Genomic DNA, 19,385 nt, shown 5'->3' on the forward strand with positions numbered 1-19,385 from the left:
TCTTCACACGCGTGCGCAGTGGATCGTAGAGCCGCCATGCCGGAGCCGCGCGGGTCGTCACCCCTGCGGGTGAACGCGGCGTTCGCCGCGCGGTACGGCCGCTACCGGGAGCGCGAGGAGCTGCAGCGGCGTGAGTGCGGGGCGCATGCGCGCTGGGCGCCGGCACGTGCAGGGCGGTGGGGAAGTGGGGGTTGATCTGCTCCCCCAGCCTGAGCTGGGGGGGATCCCATCTGTGCCCCACAGTGAAAGATCGCTATGGGGATAGGGACAGCTGCGGCGACTCCAGCTCCGAGTCTGACTCCGGCGACGAGCGCGTGGTGAGCTTCCCCGCCTCCCTCCCGGACTTGCAGGAGGTGTCCAAGCCCCACACCGCATCCCGGCCCCGACTTATAGGGGGCGGCTAACCTCCAACCCCATCGCGCCGTACGGGAGCGTCCATCTCCCACCCCCCATTTCCATGAGGGACAGACAGCGCCCTTCCCATCCCCAGGGAGTGGGCAGATCTCCCCTACTTCCTCTCCCCTACCTCGGATCTACCTGCCCATCTTGATCTGTGAGGTGTGAACCCTCTGTCCACATTTTCGTCCCTAACAGTTTAACCGTTTCTCCGTGTCTGCCTCTGTCCCCAGACTGGGGCATCCCTCTGCCACATGCGGCACCCAGCTTTTCCCCATATCAGCCCTGATCTTCCCAGCCTCACTGAGCAGTCCAGCCCTTCCTCTCTGTTCTGATGTGCCCTCTGCCCACTTGCCCCTAGGTTGTCCATCCCTTGTTGATACCAGAAAGTACCACCCACCCCCTTGCCTGCTACCTTCCTCTGTCTCATATCCTGTACCTATGTGTGGACCACCCCCAAGAGGGCCCCTCTCCTTTCTCCACCTAATTGACCACTCCCCCCAATTCAGATCCAGCCCTCCACCCCCACCTGCCTCTACCCAGCCGGATTCCCCCGCTTCCTTCCTCCTAACATATACTCCTCTATGCACACTAATTCCCACACACTCTCAGCCCACCTGCGCCTGTTGCTTACTGCCCCCATCACGGCCCCTTTCTGAAGTCTGTCCCCACCCCTTTTCCTGCCCTAGGAATTTGACACTCAGCAGGAGCGTGACTTTTACAGGACCCTCTCCTTACTGAAGAAGAAGGATCCGCGCATCTATCAGAAAGATGCCACCTTCTATCAGAGAACAGGTCTGGGGCTACTTCTACTGAGGCCCAGATTCCTCATTGCTTTATAGGCGGTTGTGACTGTTTAATGGATCTCCACACACATCAAAACTGATTAGCAAAGGGACTTCCCTGGCAGTCCAGTGGTTAAGACTCCATTCTTCTACTGCAGGGGGCACGGGTTCAATCCCTGGTGGGGGGAACTAAGATCCGGCATGCCACGTGGCAAGGCAAAAAAACCAAAACAAAAACACCGCTTAGCAGAGTGTCTTAGGTTGTCATTAATAACGGCTGTGTGCTTGGCCCTGTTCTGAGTGTGAATTATTCACTGAATGATCACTGCCAGGTACTTCCAGGTAGTAGCAAGTGTGATGCCTCTCTGATAGCTGGGAACTAGTGGCTCGGGGATTTGAAACCTCGGTCTGACTCTGGCCCAGCATAGTCTTACTCTCTGCCTGGGGGAGGAAGGGGTTTGTGGATGTGGGTGATGGCAGGTGTCTTCTGGTGTCCCCGCAGCATCGTCCTCAGACAGTAAGGAGGAGCCAGCAGCTGAAGAGAAACAAAAGAAGGTGCAGCCCATGTACCTGAAGGACTACGAGAGGAAGGTTATCTTGGAGAAGGGAGGGTAAGGAGAAAGCCTGACCCCTCTGCTCCCACCTTCCCAGGGCAGGTGGACACATCAGGCACTTAGGGGCAGGGGTGGGAAGAAGCCAGTGATTCACTAGAGTTGAGGGAACCCTGGAGAGCAGGAGCCTGCCTGCACCCCACTGCCCCCTCCACCAGCTGTTGCTCTTAACAGCCCCCTACCCCATGGGGACAGACAGGCCATGGGGAGTCTATTCTGAAGCCTTCTTCCTTCTTCACACAGCAAATATATTGATGAGGAGAATTCAGATGGGGAGGCCTCCAATCAGAGACTTCAGGTGAGTGGGGTGGAGGCTGGGTGGGGGGCTTGGGGGCGCTTGAAGCCTCAGGGCTGGGCCTGAGGCCCATGTCACTCTCTCTGCAGCAGACCTCATTGAAAAGTTATGTGGAAGAACAGAAACAGCTGAAGGAAAGGTGAGCCCTGGGGCTGGCTGAGTGGCCAGATGGAAAGGAGTTGAGGCTCTGAGGTTGGGCGGGCCTGGGTTCAAATCCAGCTCTGTCACTTAATGGCTGTGTGCCCTTGGGCACATCGCTTGCTAGCTCCGGGCCTCAGTTTCTGCATCTGTGACATGGGGTTGGTCATGGGCTCTATGTCACAGCACAGCTCTGGGCTTGTCAGGACAAGCTCAGGGATTAGTAGACAGGGCTTGTCTTGGGGCAGCGGGCAGGGCCAGCCCACCCATCCTGAGGCTTGTTCTCTCGCACGGGCAGCTTCCGGGCGTTTGTGGAGGACAGTGAGGACGAGGACAGTGCCGGCGAAGGTAGCTCCGGGTTGCTGCAGAAACGTGCTAAAAGCAGAGAGGAGAAGGTGGGTGCTGGGGCCCAGCTAGATGGGGGCTGGTGGCAGAGAGGGGGCCCCAGGGCTCCCACAGACCCTCAGCGCTGGCCTTCCCCCCAGGCCCAGGAGGATGCTGATTACATCGAGTGGCTGAAGGGGCAGAAGGAGATTCAGAACCCCGACACCCTGAAAGAACTGGTGAGTTCGCATTCATGGTCACTGACCCACTAAACTACCTGGTCTGCTTCCATCCAACCTTTCCCTGGAAACCGGCCCTTGAGACGGTAGCCAGGAGCACATTCTCTAAAGATGGGGTGTGTCCCTCTCTGGGCCTCGGCGTCTACATCTATAAGATGAGGATTAGCCCACCTACTTCCTAGGCTGGCTGTGAAGCTGCAGTCACCAAATCCACTGGGTGCCCGTATCTGTGCTCCTTCCCTGTCCCTGATCCGGGTCCTGTTACCCCCCCTTCACCCCTAGACTCACCTCAAGGAATATTGGAACAACCCAGAGCTAGATGAGGGGGAGCGCTTCCTGCGGGATTACATCCTCAACAAACGCTACGAGGAGGAAGGAGATGAGGAGGAAGAGGAGGAAGGAGAAGAAGGGTGAGTAGCCATGTCCCCCAGGGGCCTGGAGCCAGCACTGGCCAGAAAGGAAAAGGCACCAGGCGTTTACACTTTTTCACATAGATGGTAGCAGAGTTAGCCTTTTTCTTTTCTTTTCTTTTTCTTTTTTTTTTTTTTTGCGGTACGCGGGCCTCTCACTGTTGTGGCCTCTCCTGTTGCGGAGCCCAGGCTCCGGACGCGCAGGCTCAGTGGCCATGGCTCACGGGCCCAGCCGTTCCGTGGCATGTGGGATCTTCCCGGACCAGGGCACGAACCCGTGTCCCGTGCATCGGCAGGCGGACTCTCAACCACTGCGCCACCAGGGAAGCCCTTTTCTTTTTCTTTTTGGCTGCGCTGTGTGGCATGCAGGATCTTAGTTCCCCAACCAGGGATTGAACCTGTGGCCCCTGCAGTGGAAGTGTGAGTCTTAACTACTGGACCACCAGGGAATTCCCCAGAGTTAGCCTTTCTTGAGGAAAAGCTGCAGAGTGTGGGCTCTGGAGCCAGGGGGCCCTGCCACTGGATTTCTATGCCTCGGTTTTCCCATCTGTAAATGGGGGTAACGGTGGCACCCTAGCAGAGGGTTCTTGTGAGGATTAAATGAGTTAATATGCTGGTACACAGGAGTGCAGGAGCTCGGCTGACGCCCCCAGTCCCATCCCATCTCATCCCTCAGGGTCCCTGGCCCCCCGGTCCAGCTGGCCGTGGACGACTCCTCAGATGAGGGTGAGCTGTTTCTGAAGAAACAGGAGGACTTTGAGCACAAGTACAACTTCCGCTTCGAGGAGCCAGACTCTGCCTCGGTGGGTGGCCAGTGCCAGCTCCGGGGAGGACCTGGCCCGCAGGGTCCAGGCCGGGAGAGCCTGGAATCATCTCTGCTGCCCACAGGTCAAGACCTATCCTCGGAACATCACATCCTCCGTGCGCCAAAAGGACGAGCGCAGGAAGGAGAGGAGGGAAGAGACGCGGGAGCGAAAGAGGAGGGTGAGTGTCTGTTGGGGCGGTGCGCTGTGAGGAGGCGGGGCCCAGCCTGCAGGGGCCAGTGGGGAGCCCATACCCTCCCTCTCCTGTGAACTGCCGCCTGCAGGAGAAAGCGAGGAAGCAGGAGGAACTCAAGCAGCTGAAGAACCTGAAGAGGAAGGAGATTCTGGCCAAGCTGGAGAGGCTGCGGCAGGTCACAGGCAACGAGACACTGGGCTTTGAGGAGCAGGACCTCGAGGACGACTTTGACCCCGCCCAGCACGACCAGCTCATGCAGGTGTGGCCCCAGAGCCCCAGCCCGGCTGTGCAGCCGAGTGCTCAGAGTGTGGCTCTGGAATCAGCAGTCCCTTCCTTGCTGTGTGGCCTCAGAAAAGTGACTTGACCTCTCTGACCCTGTGTCTCTGTCTATAAAGTGGGTCTAACTGCAGCATTTATGTCAGGGCTGTTGTAAAGATAGCCTGAGAGGAGTACTAAATGTTAATTAACTTGGTAAATGCTCAAGGAACTGTGGGTCCTGGTATTTCCTTTAAACTCATTTATTGAGCCGTGAGTGTTTATTGTTGTATTTGGGGAAACACAGCTTCAGGCCACTGGAACAGGCGATGAGGGCTGGATGGGAGAGCAGTGGGGACCACGGGCACCGCAAAGCTGCTCCTGACTAAGCCTGGGAGGTCAAGGAAGGAGACTAAGGATGCATAGGTGGGCCAGATGAAAACTGGAGTGGGTGGGTGCTGTGTGGTCAGCGTTCAGCCTTCACTTTCTAGAAGCTTCTCAGTCCTGAGCTTCAGCTTCTCAGTATTTGGCAGTAGTTTCTGTCTCTTGGGGAGCTTGTGAGAACACAGTGAGATGCAGCCCAGCGTCCAGCATGTAGTAGGTGCTTATAAACGGCACGGTTAGCAATATCTGCCTTTGCCAGCCAGTGGAACAGGGGGCAGAGAGCAGGGGGGTCAAGGGGGCAAGATGAGCCAAAAGTGGGTGTGGAGGAGCCCAGACACACAGGGTTCCCCCGACATCAGGAGCTGAGGGGGGTGCTGCGAGGCCATTTAAGGTGCAGGAGTGCTGCCCTCTGGGGGGAGTGGGCCCTGCTCACCCTCCCGGCCCCGACCCTGCAGAAGTGCTTCGGGGACAAGTACTACGGAACCATGGAGGAGGAGAAGCCACAGTTTGAGGAAGAGGAAGGGCTTGAAGGTGAGGTCACTTGGGGCAGTGGGCTGGGGGCGGGGGCTGCTTGGCCTGACATGACCCCCCGGCCCATCCCTGCCTGCCTGTCCTCTGGAATCAGACGACTGGAACTGGGACATGTGGGCTGGGCCGGAGCAGAGTGGAGCTTGGAGCCAGCAGGAGCCGCACTGCGAGGACCCCGACTTCAATGTAGGTGCCCTGGGCGCGGGGATCTGGGGGTCCTCAGAGAGTCCCGAGGACCGCAAGGGCAGGCCTGACCTGCGCATCCCGGCAGATGGATGCCGACTATGACCCCAGCCAGCCTCAGAAGCAGCAGCGCAAGTCTCCTTCGTTGGGCAAGAAGAAGCGAAAGTCGCCCTTCGCCGCAGCCGTGGAGCAGGAGAAGCCTGTGTTTGACCCTGGTGAGGCCCGGGTGGGCGGCCGTGGGCAGGCAGGGGCTCCACAGGGCCCGGCACACCCCGGCAGCCTGGCTCTGTCCCCGCTCAGGGGACAAGACATTCGAGGAGTACCTGGACGAGTATTACCAGCTGGACTACGAGGACATCATCGATGACCTGCCCTGTCGCTTCAAGTACCGCACGGTGGTGCCCTGCGACTTCGGGCTCAGCACCGAGGAGGTGGGACCCTGGGGCACCCGCTAGGCAAGGGGGAGCCTGGAGCCATCTGTGCTGTGACGTGGCCTGTTTTTTCATCTCGAAAACAACAGGAATAATAGTGCTGATGACAGTACTAACAATATTACCTGCCTCAAAAGGTTTCTATGAGGCAGGGGCTCAGACAGTGCTTTGCCCACAGCAGGCCCCAATAAATATTAGTTTTAATTCTGTTACCGTATATCGGCAGCAGGGTGACCTTTAAGACTTGACACAGGTTCAAATCCTGGCTCAGCCGCTCACCAGCTGTATTACCTTGGACATGTGACTAGAGCCTCTGTGCCTGGGTTTCCCCGTCTGTAAAATGGGCCTCATGGCAGCCCCACCTCATGGATGTGGATGTGAAAAAAATATGCTTTGAACGTCACTTGCGCCTTAGCCACAATGGCTACGGATGCTTGACAGTAAAAGTAGACGATGTTTATTGAGCTTATAACATCTGCATTCACTTCATCTTCCTGATGACCTTCCAGTAGGTTCTAAGGGGGTGCCCAACTCATAAGTGAGGAACCTGGGCCTCATCTGTAATTAGCAAACCCAGTCAGTGGCATGGAGACCCCTGCCCTGGTCTGAGGCTGCTGGGACCACAGTGCATAAGGTCAGGGCTCAAGGGCCCAAATTGTAATCTGAGAGTAGCCACTTCCTGGCCATGTGACTTGGGGCAAGGATCCCCTCTCTGAGCCTCAGTTTACCCATCTGATGCCCCCAACAACAAAAAAATCAATTAGCCTCTGCAGAAATCAGTTCTTTCTCACCATCATGACATTTCTGCTGGGTGGAACTGGCATTACCCTGCTTTGACCCATGAGGTGACTAAGGCTTAAGAGTCAGGGCCCCCTGGGGCTTACGAGCAGGACCCCACTCTCCCTGCCCTTGCAGATCCTCACTGCCGATGACAAGGAGCTGAACCGATGGTGCTCCCTGAAGAAGACCTGCATGTACAGGTGACGGGGTGGGGCTGGGCCAGGTGCTCCGGGGGGGAGGGGCGGGCAGGCTGAAGGCAAGCATGGGCAACTCCCAGAGCACCCTGCGGCCTGTAGGTCGGAGCAGGAGGAGCTGCAGGACAGGAGGGCGTACAGCCAGAAGGCCCAGAACGTATGGAAAAAGAGGCAGATCTTCAAGTCACTCTGCCCAGAGGAGTAAGTATTGCTGGTTGTAGGGGGTGGGTGGGCTTGGGAGCCTGCCAGGCCCAGGTTTGAGTCATGCTCTGTCAGCCATCTGTCACATGACCTTGGGAATGGGGTTTCCCTTCTCTGATACCTGGGTGTCAAGTCCTGGCTGGGCTGTAGCTGTGTGACGTTGGGCAAGTCACTTTCCCTCCCTGAGCCTGCTTCCTTATTTATAAAATGGGGATAAAGATGGCTCACTTCTTGTTGGGTTTTTCTTTTTTTTGAGGATTAAGTGAGTTAATTCACGCACAGTGCTTAAAACAGTAAGTTCTGGATAGGTATTAGCTCTTGTTATTATGCCTGTTATTTCCTGATCTATAAATGAGGAGTGATAAAAGCTCACAGAGTTGATGGAAAGCTAAAATGAGTTAATTTGCGTGAAGAGCTTAGTGCAGGCCCAGGCTCAACGATCAAAATTATCAGTGACACAATCCAGCCTCAGAGTTCAGTAGAAAAATCCCAGCTTGGTATTGCATTAGACCCACGTTTGAGTCCCAGGCAGGCCCCTGAATTGTTTTATTTTTTTTTTATTTTTGGCCGCGCCACGCAGCATGTGGGATCTCAGTTCCCCGCGAGGGACTGAACCCGTGCCCCCCGCAGTGGAGGCACAGAGTCTTAACCACTGGACCGCCAAGGAAGTCCAGGCCCCCGAATTCTGAACCTTTCCTTTTCACATCTGTAAAAATGGGGGATGGAAAGCCTAACTGTGACTGGCCTGGGCTGAGCCACACCTTCCTCTTCCAGGACAGAGATGCCCACAGAAGCCACAGGGAAGCCACAGAGAGACAAAGCTGGCCCACAGGGGCAGCTGCTGGCACCCGATGGGGCCTGTGGGAAGTGGCCCCAGCCTGAGAGCCCCCCAGTACAGGAAGAGGCAGCCCCTGCGACAACCGCTGAGAAACCGGCCCCCCAGAGGCAGAGGAGGGGCAAGAAGGCACGTCTCCTGGGCCCCACAGTAACACTTGGTGGATGTGAGTTCAGCCGTCAGAGACTGCAGGCCTTTGGCCTCAACCCCAAACGGCTGCACTTCCGCCAGCTGGGCCGGCAACGGAGGAAGCGACAGGGGCCTAAGAGCCACCCCTGAGCTCAAGGGAGCCTGCAGGGGCCTTGGGGCTCCTCCCCTTCAATCAAGCCCCCTCTTATCAACTGTATAGACCCTCACATCTACCCGTGGGCAAGGGAGTCTTCCCATCTTAGAGATGTGAAAGCTGAGGCCTACTCAGTAAGCTTCCCCGGATGACTTGGAACCTCACCTCGAGACATACCCTGAGCCCCATCCCTCATGCTGGGCCCAGCCATAGCCAAGGTCAAGTCAAACAGCTTTATTAGCCCCCATTGGTCACAGCCCCTCCTCCCTCCCACCAGCCCTTGGCAGGATGGGGGCGTTGGGACCGGTGAGGGGCATGGACGGTCCAGTGCAAACTACAGTACTGAGTCAGGCCCTGAGTGGGTGCCCGGGGGCCCTCCCTCCCTGCCCAGTGAGGAGGGCCCAGCTGGTGGGAGGCAGGTGTGCGGGCTCTGTTCCTGGCTGAATGGCCGCGGCCCGGAGGCTTCCTGGACTGCTCTCAGCTGCACTTGTCAGGGAGGGGAGTTCAAGCTCCCACACCCAGAGTGACATAAATAAAAAAATAAATAGGGTCGTGTCTTCTCCCTCATCCCCTCCCTTTATAAAAACACAAAGTCCTCAGAGCTTGGGCGTTTAGCCTTGAGGAGCCGGCCTGTGCGAGGGAGCCGCAGTGTGGGTTGGGAGGGCTGGGAGCAGAGGTCGTCCAGGCTGTGGTCCTGAGCATGGCCCTCAACCAGGGTGAACATGGGGTATCGCTCTGTGGCTGAGGAGGAGCTGAGGACCTGGTGGGCGGAGAGAGAAGAGCTCAGCCCCCAAGCCATGTGAATTATCCTAGTAGGTGTAATTATCTTAACAGGCACATTTATCAGGTGCTTCCTGAACTCGACTCCCATCCCTCCAGGGCAGTGATGCAGGCCAGCCAATCAGCACCTTCTGTGCCCTGGCTATAGTGATTGGCTCAGTGATGAGCACATGGCAGGGTCCTACCACTTGACCCCCTGGAAGCAGCTGTCCACTTAAAATTTTTCATTTTATGCCTCTTTTTGCTCTAATTAGAGCTGGGCTTTTGCAGCTTGTGGTCAGGATAATAATCTTAACAACATAGCCTGGACGTGGCCTTGCCAGGTCTGCTGGCCTCAAAGCCTCTGTTCCTCTTCTACCCTTGCCCTGCCCTTTGCCTCCCACCCTCCAGCATGCCTTGCTCACCCTGGTCAGCTCTGAGCAGAGCGTCTCAAACTCCTTCCTGTCTCCAGCATAGAACCCCACAGTACAGCTCGGGTCCATCTTGGCAAAGGCCATCTTGCGGGGTGAGGTGCAATGGAAGGACTGGGGCAGACAAACAAGGGAGGCTCGGGGGGAACCCACCACAGGCCTCCAACCCCACCCTGGGGATCCCAGCTCACCTCTAGGGGGAAGTCAGCCTGGCTGACATCCACAGTGGGCTGGCAGTAGTGAGGGTCCAGGTAGAGGAGGAAGTCATCTGCAGGGGAGGAAGCGTGAGCAGGGGTGGAAGAGGGTAAGGTGGGATGGGATGAAGCAGGATGGGGTGGGCCTACCCTGATAGCCAATGAAGTACAGCGAGTGGCGTGGCTTGCCCCCCATGATGCCAAGGCACAGCTCTGAACGCAGGAGCTCCTGCAGGGAAGAAAGTGGGTGAAGGTAAGGACCCACAGCAGGTGCCGTCAGTGAGCATTGTAAGCACTGTCAACAGATACATAGCAAAGGCCCAATGTGTGCAAACCCAAGCCTGTGCTGGGCCCTGGGGGGTAGCAGTGACCAAGATAGACAACACCCTGCCCTTATGCAGCTGATGTTCTAGTGCGGGAGAACAAGGAACAAGACGAGCAAGTTACGTGTCACAAGGCGGTAACACTGGAGAAAGAATAAAGGCGGGAAGAAGGCTTCGCAATTTTAAACAGGGGAATCAGGAAAAGGCCTCACTGAGAGATGACGTTTTAGCAAAGAGTTAAGAGAGTTAAGAGTGCATCTTGGGATACGTATAGCTGATTCACTTTGTTATAGACCAGAAACTAACACCATTGTAAAGCAATTATACTCCAATAAAGATGTTAAAAAAAAAAGTGCATCTTGGGAAAGAGTGCTCCAAGTGATGGGAACAGCAAGTGCAAAGGCTCTGAGGCAGGTGTCTTCTGAGAACAGTGAAGAGGCCTGTGTGGCTGGAGCAGAATGAAGTGAGTTGGAGAGTGTGGGCAGATGGTACAGGGCCCTGTGGGCTGTGGAGGGATCTTTGGCCTTTATTGCGGGTATAAACACATCAGGGTCTTTCCAGCCTTGCTGTTCCTTTTGCCCGGAACACTCCTCCTCTGGCTTCTCTCTTGCTTCTGGCTAGAGAGGGGCTTTCCTAGGCTGTGCAGCCACCCGCATCTGCCCCTCATCGTGTTAATTTTGGTTCCTTTAGAGTCCGAGTTGTAACACCACAGCTGTCAATTTGGTTCCACATACACTGCCTGTTATTCCCCCATTAGAACGTCTGTTCCCAGAGGGCATCAGTTGTTGCCTGTTCACCTCTGAATCCCCAGCAGCTGGGACAGTTCTTGGCACATAACTGGTGCTCCGTAACTACTGGATAAACCGATGAAGAGATGAAGGAAGCATAAACACCTAACCCAAGCTGAAAAAGTCTGTAGGGCTCCTGGGGGAAGGCATGGTAGAATCTGGTAGAACCTACCTTCATGCAGGGCACGTACACGGGGTTGAGAGTCTCACCACCCAGCCGCACTGGCACCAGGATGACCACGGATTTCCACTCAGCTGTGGGGTCTGGCCTGGCCACCAGGCGTGCCACATCCGCCTTGTACACTGGAAGGACAGGGCAGCAGGTCACATTCTCTCCGGCCCTTCAAGCCTCAGAGTATGGTCCTCCATCCTCAGGGGACCAACCCTGCCTGAGCAACCTCTTGGGATGACACTCCTGTCATCGGCAGAAAAACACCTTTCCCACCCCAAGCTCCCTCAGACAATCCCAGGGCCTCCAGGCAGGTGTGGACATCCCCATTTTACAGAGAGGGCAACTGACGTCCTGAGACTGAGACAAACAGTGTAAAGCTAGGGGGAGTTGGAGAGCCTTCCCCGCAGCCCAGAGTGCCTCTAGTCCTCCCCGCTCTCGGCGCCTGGGTTTCTAAGATGGAAATGGGAGCGCTGAGCAATCCGCCAGTCAGCTGAAAGTTCCTGTGTGTCCCTCCTCAAGTCCCGTCTGCTGGTTTCTCCTCTCCCGCCTCCTCCCTTGTGGCTATGTGAGCCCCCTCCTGGCTCCCAGAAAAGTGCATTCAACCCTTTCCGGAGGCAGCTGCTACGGTCTGAATGCTTGTGCCCCCCTCTAAATTCTTATGTTGAAATCTTACCCCACAAGGTGATGGAATTAGGAAGTGGGGCCTTTGGGAGGGGATTAGGTCAGGAGTGAAATCACTGCCCTTATAAAAGGCACCCCAGAGAGCTCGCTTGCCCCTTTTGCTACCTGAAGTCACAGCAAAATGAACCAGGAAGTGGGCTCCCAACAGACACGAAAACTGCCAGTGCCTTGTTCTTGGACTTCCCAGCCTCCAGAATTATGAAAAATAAATCCCTGTTGTTCACAAGCCACCCAGTCTCTGGTTTTCTGTGTGCTGTTTTGGTTTTTTGGCCATGCCGCGCAGCTTGTGGGATATTAGTCCCTGACCAGGGATCGACCAGGGCCCCGGCAGTGAAAGCGCCGAGTCCTAACCACTGGACCGCCAGGGAAGTCCCTGGTCTATGGTATTTTTGTTACAGCAGCCCTAACAGACTAAGAAAAAGGCTCTCCTGAACTGTTTTCGAGGGAATAATAACAAGAATAGCTAAGATTTAGTGAATACTTACTAAGTGAGAAGCACTATCCTAAGGGTTTTACTTTTATCACTGACTCACTTAAGCCTCATGACAACCCTGTGAGGCAGAGACCCAACTTTCGTACATGTTGGACCTGTTTACACAGTAAGAGCGAGTTGGACCTGCGAGAGGAATTCCTTATGTCTTTTATTCTATCACTCAGGGAGAAGCCCCTGACGTCTCCTCTCCTGGTTCCAGAGGGAGGGAAGGAATCCTGAGCACCCCGACCCAGTGTGGGCCTCGAATCCTTTCCAAGGGTCCCTCTGCCGCAGAACTTGTTTCAGCATCTGAGGAATGTGGGTCCTAAGAGGGAGCTGAGGTAGTGACTGGCTCAGGGTGAGAACCCTGTGACCTTGGCTCCCAGCCCCTTACCTGTGCAGTCCTGAGAAACGTACACCACCAGGCGGGTGACCTCTGAGCAGCTCTCCACAGCTTTCCTGGGGATGGGAGGAAAGGCCTGAGCTCCTGGGGGTACCCAGTAGCTCCCGTGTCCCCTGCAGCGGCCCTCACCTCAGTATGTGCGCCACCAGGGACGGCCCATACCAGTCACCCGCCTTCTTGCCCGAGCTCTGCCCAAGCTCCACCAGCCGGTGTAGGCCGAAGGGGGCCCGGGGATGGTCAGCGAACCAGGATACAATCTGCCGGTGCCGGCGCTCCTGCTCCGGCTCAGGGGCAGCCTGGGCCCAGCGCGGAGGCATCCAGTGGGCAGGCCCACGGTACCGGTTGGGAGAGGCCAACCTCGATGGCTCAGGGGGACCCAGGCCCGCGCCCAGGGACCACGTCCAATCTGGTAGGGATGGAGTTAAGAGTCAAATGGCGATGGTGTAGGGGGGTGGGGCACAGTTCCCACTATCCATGATTTACACACAACTCTACTGCTCCAGAGATGCCGTGTTTAACTACAATTTTCACATTCCTTCAACTTATTTTCTAAGCAACTCTCACTCCCCGCCCCCCCACAAGCTTACTTTACACACAATTCTAACACGACTTTAAACTGTTTACAAACAGTTCTAACACTGCTGACCTGTGGTGGGCGCTACGCTCCTACTGTGCCCTTCCCCCTCCACCGCTCACCTCTGGGCAGGAAGTGCAGCAGCAGCCCCTGAGCTAGCATCATCTGCCCACTCCGTAACATGCATCCCCAGCCACAGTCGGAGGTCAGGCAGCCCCCGGCGAGAGGTGGGAAGTCCCGGCGGTATGTAAACCATAGGCGAGATACAAAGTCCCGCTGGAAACGCTGGATGTCACCTACAAGAGCAGGCTTGTCAGTTGCCACCAGAAACACCCCTGCGGGACTCCTCCAACCCTAGCCAGGGGCCACCAGCTCACCCTCGCCCTCGAAGCGGTAGCGGCGGCCACAGAGATGGACGCTAGAGATCTTGCTAAAGCTGGTCCGGCTTTTGACTGCCCAACCTGGGGAGACATGGGGCAGTGTCCAGCAAGATGAAGCACTTGCTTGGCAGACACGCAACCTAACAGGGCAGCAACAGCGCTTAAATTCTCCCATCTGTGTGATGGGGATATCCTAGTTCCCATCTCAGGGAAGGCTCTGGGGAATCCGTGCTACACTTCTCCTGGATGGAGGCGGAGCCCCTAGTAACAGCCACATGCATGTCTGCCGTTAATTCGGGATGAATCAAAGCACGTCTGATTACTGTACCCATTTTACAGAGGAGGAAAATGGAGGCACAGGGAACAGAAAACCTTGCCCAAGGTCACACGGGGAATCGACTGAGGCGTGTAAACACATTCCCGTTTGGACCTGCCAGCCAGCGGCCCGCTCTGGGCAGGGCAGGGCGGGGGACCTACCCACAGGTGACTCACGGGAGGGGAACAAAGGGTGGAATACTTGACAGGTGCAGGGTCTGGTTCTCCTTGACTCCCACCGACCTCCAAGTTCCCAGCCCGCCTGAACCCTCAGCTCGCTCCCACCTCAGAACCCAACCCCGGGGCCCGCCCCCTCCTCACCGTACTTGACGTTGTTCCAGGCTGTCAGGAACTTCGCTTTAAACTTGTCCACTTCGTCCGGCTCCCCCGGGCCGGTCCCGGACGACGCAAGAGCGGGGCCGCTGGCTCCGGGGGGCCCCAGGCCGTTGGGGTCCGGGGTTCGGGGGCGCCGTGGCCTGCGGCCCTCGGGGCTGCGCGCGTCCTCCTGGCTGCCGCTCCGGTACTGAGCTGCGGCCGGCGACACGGAGTTCATGGGCGCGCCGGGAGGGCTGACCGAGGGCCCCAGGGGCCGCGCTCGAGCGCCTCAGGGGCCAGGACGCGGCCAGGACGCGGGCGCCCAGGAAGGCGCTAGTGGGCCCCCGGCACGGCGACCAGGCCCCCGGGCCCTGTGCGGGACGGTGTCACCGCCGCCGCCGCCGCCATTTTAGCGGCCCTGGCCCCGGGAGGGAGGCGGGCGTGACACAGCCGGACGCCCCGCCCAAGCCCGGCCTCCAGCCTGGGTCCCCAGCCCCAGTCCCGTGTGGCTGCGCTGTAACCTCCTGACGCCGCGCCTCCCTGCGGCGCCCCGCGACCCCCTCCACCGCCCGCCTTATCGCAGAGCCAGGCGCGGCCGAGCCCCTGGAGGTCCTTATCGGAGGCCCCAGAGCCGGGAAGCCCCGCGCCAGGCCCCGCCCCTCGCCGGTTCCGGCCCCGCCCCTCCCGGCCCCGCCCCCTCCGTGCGCTAGGGGACTGACCCCCCAGGCGGGACCCCTACGCGGTTTGCACCTGACCACGTCCGCCAGAGGATCAGAGCGCTGCTCTGCGGGCTGCGCACCCAAGACCCGCCTCGGTCGGGGGCCCAACCTGTGCGTGACACCCACTCCCCCAAACTCCCCCTTCAAGCCATACCCCTACGTGCTTTAGTTTCCCCAGGAGCAGAAGGGCTCAAATACACGCAACAACATAAACGAATCTTCCTAATTTTGCTGAGGGAAAGAAGCCAGACAAAAAAGAAGAGTATATACTCGCTGGTCCCATTTATTTAAACTCTAGAAAATGCAACCTCGTCTATAGTCATAGAAAGCAGATCAGTGGTTGCCTGGGGGTGGGGGGGGAGAGGTGGGAGCGAGGGATAAAAAAGGGCTGAGGATGTGTTTAGTATCTTGATTGTGGTGATGGTTTCCAGCATGTGAAAGCCCAACGGATTGTACACATTAAAAGTGTGTGGTTTGTTGTATGTCAGTTATACCTCAAGAAAGCTGTAAAAATTTTTCAGTGCATCTAACTCAGGGGAATGTTAGGAGGACGAGCTGAGTTCATTCTGGTAAAGCGCTTAGCGAGGCATTTGAGGCACAGTTAGGGCTCAGAGAAAGCCAATCATGACCTCAAAGGCAGGATGAGTGCCCTGGGAACCACAGAGAGGGTGCCCTCTAGTGGCCAGCCCACGGGCTCTGTCCTCAGCAGGCAGAAGGAAGGTGGATGAAGGCTTTAGACGAGGGCATGCAATGTGAAGAAGACACAAAAGTACAGTCACCCCCCTGACTTTCTCACCTTGGGTTCTCCCCTCATTCACTTCCCTTCAACCACACACCTGCCTCCTTCCTCAAATTCAACAGGTACCAATCCACCTCACCTTTGCACTTGCTGTTGCCTCTGCCTAGACCTCTCTTCCCTGAGATATCTGCATGGCTGTCCCTCAACCTCTTTCAGGACTATTCAAATGTCACCCCTGCAGTGTGACCACCTTCAAAATTCCACCTTACCCCTACCCTTGAGATCCTTCCCTCTTCCCTGCTTTTTTTTTTTTTTTCCAGAGCAGTTATCATAACCTGATTGTCTGAGTCAGCTTGGACTGCTATAACATTAGTGCATGGTGAGGGCCCTATTCCTAGCGAAGTCCTCACATGGCCTTTCCTTGGTGCATTGTACAGAGAGAGAGATATCTCGTGTCTCTTCCCTCTTTTTAATCCCATTAGGGGGGCTCCACCCTCATATCCTCATCTAAACCTAATCACCTCCCAAAGGCCCCTCCTCCTAATACCATCACACTAGGGGGTTGGATTTTGACCTGTGAAATTTTGGGGGGGACACAAATGTTCAGACCACAGCACTGATCTTATATTTACATGTATAATTTTTATGTTTATCACCTCTGTCCCCACCACATCACTAGAGCAGGCATCTCTGTTCATCTTGGTCACTGCTGCCTCCACAACACTCAACGTGGGGCCTGGCATATGGTAGTTGTCAAACAACTTGTGGAGTGGAAGGAGAGCTGATAGCTTCACAGGGGACAGATGGACTGGGGTGGCCCCAGGTGACCCCTTCTGTTTGATTTGCTGGCTGAACCCCGCCCCAACCATGGTCACAGCTGTTGACCGAAACCCCCCCGCCTTGGTCAGGCAGGACGCTAACCACTTGCATGAGTTGTCTCACAACAGGAGCTCCCAATAAAGGATATGGTGCTGACGCCGAAACTAACTGGGAGAATTTGGGAGGGGCCAAAAGGAGGGAGGAGATGCCAGCCCATAATATTGTCCTACAGACCTCCCAGGATCCTTCGCGCTAGGGTCCGTCTTGGCTGAGAGAGGCACGCGCCACCAGAAAGGACCCTGAGTCAGACTATATATGGGCCAAGCAAGATGACTGGCCAGAGACAACCCGGAAACTAACTCCATTACCATAAAACCTAAGACTGTGAGCCACGTGGCAGAGCAGTTCTCCTGGGTTCCCTTACCGTGCTGCTCTCCACCCGGGCGCCCCTTTCCAATAAAGTCTTTTGCTTTGTCAGTACGTGTGTCCCTAGGACAATTCATTTCCGTGTTAGACAAGAGCCCACTCTCAGGCACTGGAAGGGGTCCCCCTTCCTGCAACAGTTCCTTCCTGGAGGAGGGCAGTGATTCACAGTGTGACCTTCAATTTCTTCCCTTCACTCGCCTTCCATACAAGTACAGCCACAACGTCAGCTCCCCACCTGGGTCTCTGTCCCCACCCAGCATCCAGCTGCCACCTGTATCCCCCCTGGGATGTCCCCCAGGTTCCCCAGTTTCGGTTTTTCACCCCCACTGGCTTTTCCTCCCATACCCTTGGCTTCTCCCCACCCAGGCTTCATTGCCTTCCTTCCTGGGGGTCTGTCAGTCCACTTACTAATCTGTCCCCAATTGTCCTCATGTCCCCAAAGGAGCACAATAGTTATGGGCAGATGCTGCAGCCAGGTGTCTTAGACAGGTGACCTTGCTTCTCTCTACCTCAGTTTCTTCATCTGCCAAATGGGATAGTAATAGTGCCTACTTCCTAGGGTTTGGGAGAAGAATTAAAGGAATATGCAAAATGTTTAAAACACAGCAACCACCACTTCACTTTGAATTGTTACTGCTATTGTCTTTCTTATTCCCACCACTGCCCTCTGAGGTCTGGCCCCCACCACCACTGTTGCATCCTTCCTGGCCTCCTGAATGCCATCTCTGACCCCTCAAATCCACACAACAGCTGGAAGAACCTATTTATAAAATTATTTTCACGAACATTTCCACCACAACAAAAAAATCTAGAGCAGCACTGTTTAATAGAAACATAACATGAGGTACATTTTTCAATATTCTAGTAGCCATGTAAAAAAAAAAATAGAGCTAGTTCAATTAAAAAGTGGGCATGGGGGGGCTTCCCTGGTGGCGCAGTGGTTGAGAGTACATCTGCCGATGCAGGGGACACGGGTTCGTGCCCCGGTCCGGGAAGATCCCACATGCCGCGGAGCGGCTAGGCCCGTAAGCCATGGCCGCTGAGCCTGCGCGTCCGGAACCTGTGCTCCGCAACGGGAGAGGCCACAATGGTGAGAGGTCCACGTACAGCAAAATAAAAAAAAAAAAAAAAAAAAAAAGTGGGCATGGGGGACTTTCCTGGTGGTCCAGTGGTTAAGAATCTGTCTTCCAGTGCAGGGGACGTGGGTTCAATCCCTGGTCGGGGAACTAAGATCCCACACGCTGTGGGGCAACAAAGCCCGTGCACAACTACTGAGCCCGCGCTCTAGAGCCTGTGTGCCACAAGTAGAGAGAAACCTGTGCGCGTAAGGAAGAACCCATGTGCCAAAACGAAGACCCCATGTGCCGCAACTAAGACCTGATGCAGCCAAATAAATAAATAAATTTTTTTTAAAAAAGTGGGCATGTAAGCAGATAGGGTAAGGGTCCCTGGAAGAAAAGAACCAGATATACCTTTTTGACATAAGAGAAGCCATTTTTTGCCTAAGCCATTTTGTGATCTAAGGCCAGCCACGGGGCTTGCCCTTGAATGAGTCTCAGTAATTAATGATCTTAAGGGAACAAAAGAATGCAGGAATGAACCACTGTTATCAGGCAAGAGAAGTAACAGTAGCAAAGATAATAAATCCGTTGTAAAGACTTCCAGTTCTGTTTCAGTGGTAAAGAGTAGCCTGAAGCACTCTCTTGAGCTGTTTTGCAAAATTCAAACTCCCCTCAAGTGCTCAGTCACCAGATCAACTAGTACCTAAGGAATGAAGATGTTGACCTTTTCTGACCCTCTTGATTTCATCAACTTAAGCTTGGACTCTGTCAACCTTTGTCCAAATTCTATGCTGAATTCTCCTCTGCTCAAACCCCTTCATGGATATGCATATAATCTTAGCTTAAAACGTCCCAATTTTACTGCCTGGGGAGACACTGCTTTGGGAGAGATCCCCGGGGTTCTCCTTACTTGCTGCAAGTAATAAATCCTTCCTTCTCCCGATCTTATCTTATCTTTGGCTTGGTTGTGTCTTTTGGCTTGACACCCACAAAGAGGCGGGTTTTCTGGTAACAGGCAGAGGATCTGAAGAGATATTCTTCCAAAGAAGACATACAGATGGCCAACTGGTACATGAAAAGGTGCTTGACATCACTAATCATCAGAGAAATGCAAATCAAAACCACAATGACTATGATAATAGTCGTTCTAACAGGTGTTAGAATGACTATTATCAAAATGACAAGAGATAACAAGTGTTGGTGAGGGTGTGGAGAAAAGGGAACCCTTCAACTCTGTTGGTGGGAATATAAAACTGGTGCAGCCACTATGGAAAACAGTATGGTGGTTCCTCAAAGAATTAAAAATAGGACTATCATATATCCAGCGATTCTACTTCTGGGTATTTACCTGAAGGAAATGATATCACTATCTCAAAAAGATATGTGCACTCCCATGTTTATTACAGGGTTACTTACAATAGCCAGGATGTGGAAGCAAGCAACCTAAATGTCTACTAGTGGATGAATGGATAAAGAAAATGTGATATAGGGGAATTCCCTGGTGGTCCAGTGGTTAGGACTCTGTGCCTCCACCGCAGGGGGC

General features: G+C 55.3%; 2 protein-coding genes across 5 annotated transcripts; one reads left to right on the plus strand and one right to left on the minus strand.

The window, feature by feature from the left end:
* Positions 1-19: 19 nt before the first annotated feature.
* On the plus strand, positions 20-8,340 carry KRI1 (KRI1 homolog). Of its 3 annotated transcripts, none has more exons than XM_079915565.1 (19): positions 20-130; positions 244-317; positions 1,121-1,191; positions 1,684-1,792; positions 2,036-2,090; positions 2,177-2,226; positions 2,524-2,620; positions 2,711-2,788; positions 3,071-3,198; positions 3,875-4,001; positions 4,087-4,182; positions 4,286-4,456; positions 5,292-5,367; positions 5,462-5,550; positions 5,636-5,762; positions 5,848-5,978; positions 6,894-6,958; positions 7,055-7,153; positions 7,928-8,340. In XM_079915565.1, the coding sequence occupies exons 2-19, from the start codon at positions 256-258 to the stop codon at positions 8,265-8,267; spliced, it is 1,971 nt and encodes a 656-aa protein (XP_079771691.1). In that variant the 5' UTR covers positions 20-130; positions 244-255; the 3' UTR covers positions 8,268-8,340. The 3 variants fall into 3 exon arrangements, with proteins under 3 accessions (XP_079771691.1, XP_079771689.1, XP_079771690.1); XM_079915563.1 differs by having other exon boundaries at positions 26-130; positions 1,086-1,191; XM_079915564.1 differs by having other exon boundaries at positions 26-130; positions 1,086-1,191; positions 2,180-2,226.
* A 150-nt stretch (positions 8,341-8,490) lies between these two features.
* ATG4D (autophagy related 4D cysteine peptidase) lies at positions 8,491-14,761 on the minus strand. Of its 2 annotated transcripts, XM_079915586.1 has the most exons (10): positions 14,085-14,761; positions 13,446-13,529; positions 13,191-13,364; positions 12,624-12,900; positions 12,486-12,550; positions 10,939-11,069; positions 9,806-9,884; positions 9,653-9,729; positions 9,456-9,575; positions 8,491-9,031 (listed from the first exon to the last, which is right to left on the minus strand). In XM_079915586.1, the coding sequence occupies exons 1-10, from the start codon at positions 14,314-14,316 to the stop codon at positions 8,849-8,851; spliced, it is 1,422 nt and encodes a 473-aa protein (XP_079771712.1). In that variant the 5' UTR covers positions 14,317-14,761; the 3' UTR covers positions 8,491-8,848. The 2 variants fall into 2 exon arrangements, with proteins under 2 accessions (XP_079771712.1, XP_079771713.1); XM_079915587.1 differs by lacking the exon at positions 13,446-13,529.
* Positions 14,762-19,385: the final 4,624 nt, after the last annotated feature.

The sequence above is a fragment of the Stenella coeruleoalba genome, assembly GCF_951394435.1.
Source record: "Stenella coeruleoalba genome assembly, chromosome: 3".
Lineage (NCBI taxonomy): Eukaryota > Metazoa > Chordata > Mammalia > Artiodactyla > Delphinidae > Stenella > Stenella coeruleoalba.

Excerpts from the sequence above, each read along its gene's own strand:
- ATG4D (XM_079915586.1), bottom strand. The coding sequence starts at position 14,316 with ATGAACTCCGTGTCGCCGGCCGCAGCTCAGTACCGGAGCGGCAGCCAG. Across the intron at positions 13,365-13,445 it reads CTACCGCTTCGAGGGCGAGG|GTGACATCCAGCGTTTCCAG; the intron begins GTGAGCTGGTGG and ends CTGCTCTTGTAG. Across the intron at positions 9,576-9,652 it reads AGGCTGACTTCCCCCTAGAG|TCCTTCCATTGCACCTCACC; the intron begins GTGAGCTGGGAT and ends TGTCTGCCCCAG.
- KRI1 (XM_079915563.1), top strand. The coding sequence starts at position 37 with ATGCCGGAGCCGCGCGGGTCGTCACCCCTGCGGGTGAACGCGGCGTTC. Across the intron at positions 2,227-2,523 it reads CAGAAACAGCTGAAGGAAAG|CTTCCGGGCGTTTGTGGAGG; the intron begins GTGAGCCCTGGG and ends TCGCACGGGCAG. Across the intron at positions 5,551-5,635 it reads GCGAGGACCCCGACTTCAAT|ATGGATGCCGACTATGACCC; the intron begins GTAGGTGCCCTG and ends GCATCCCGGCAG.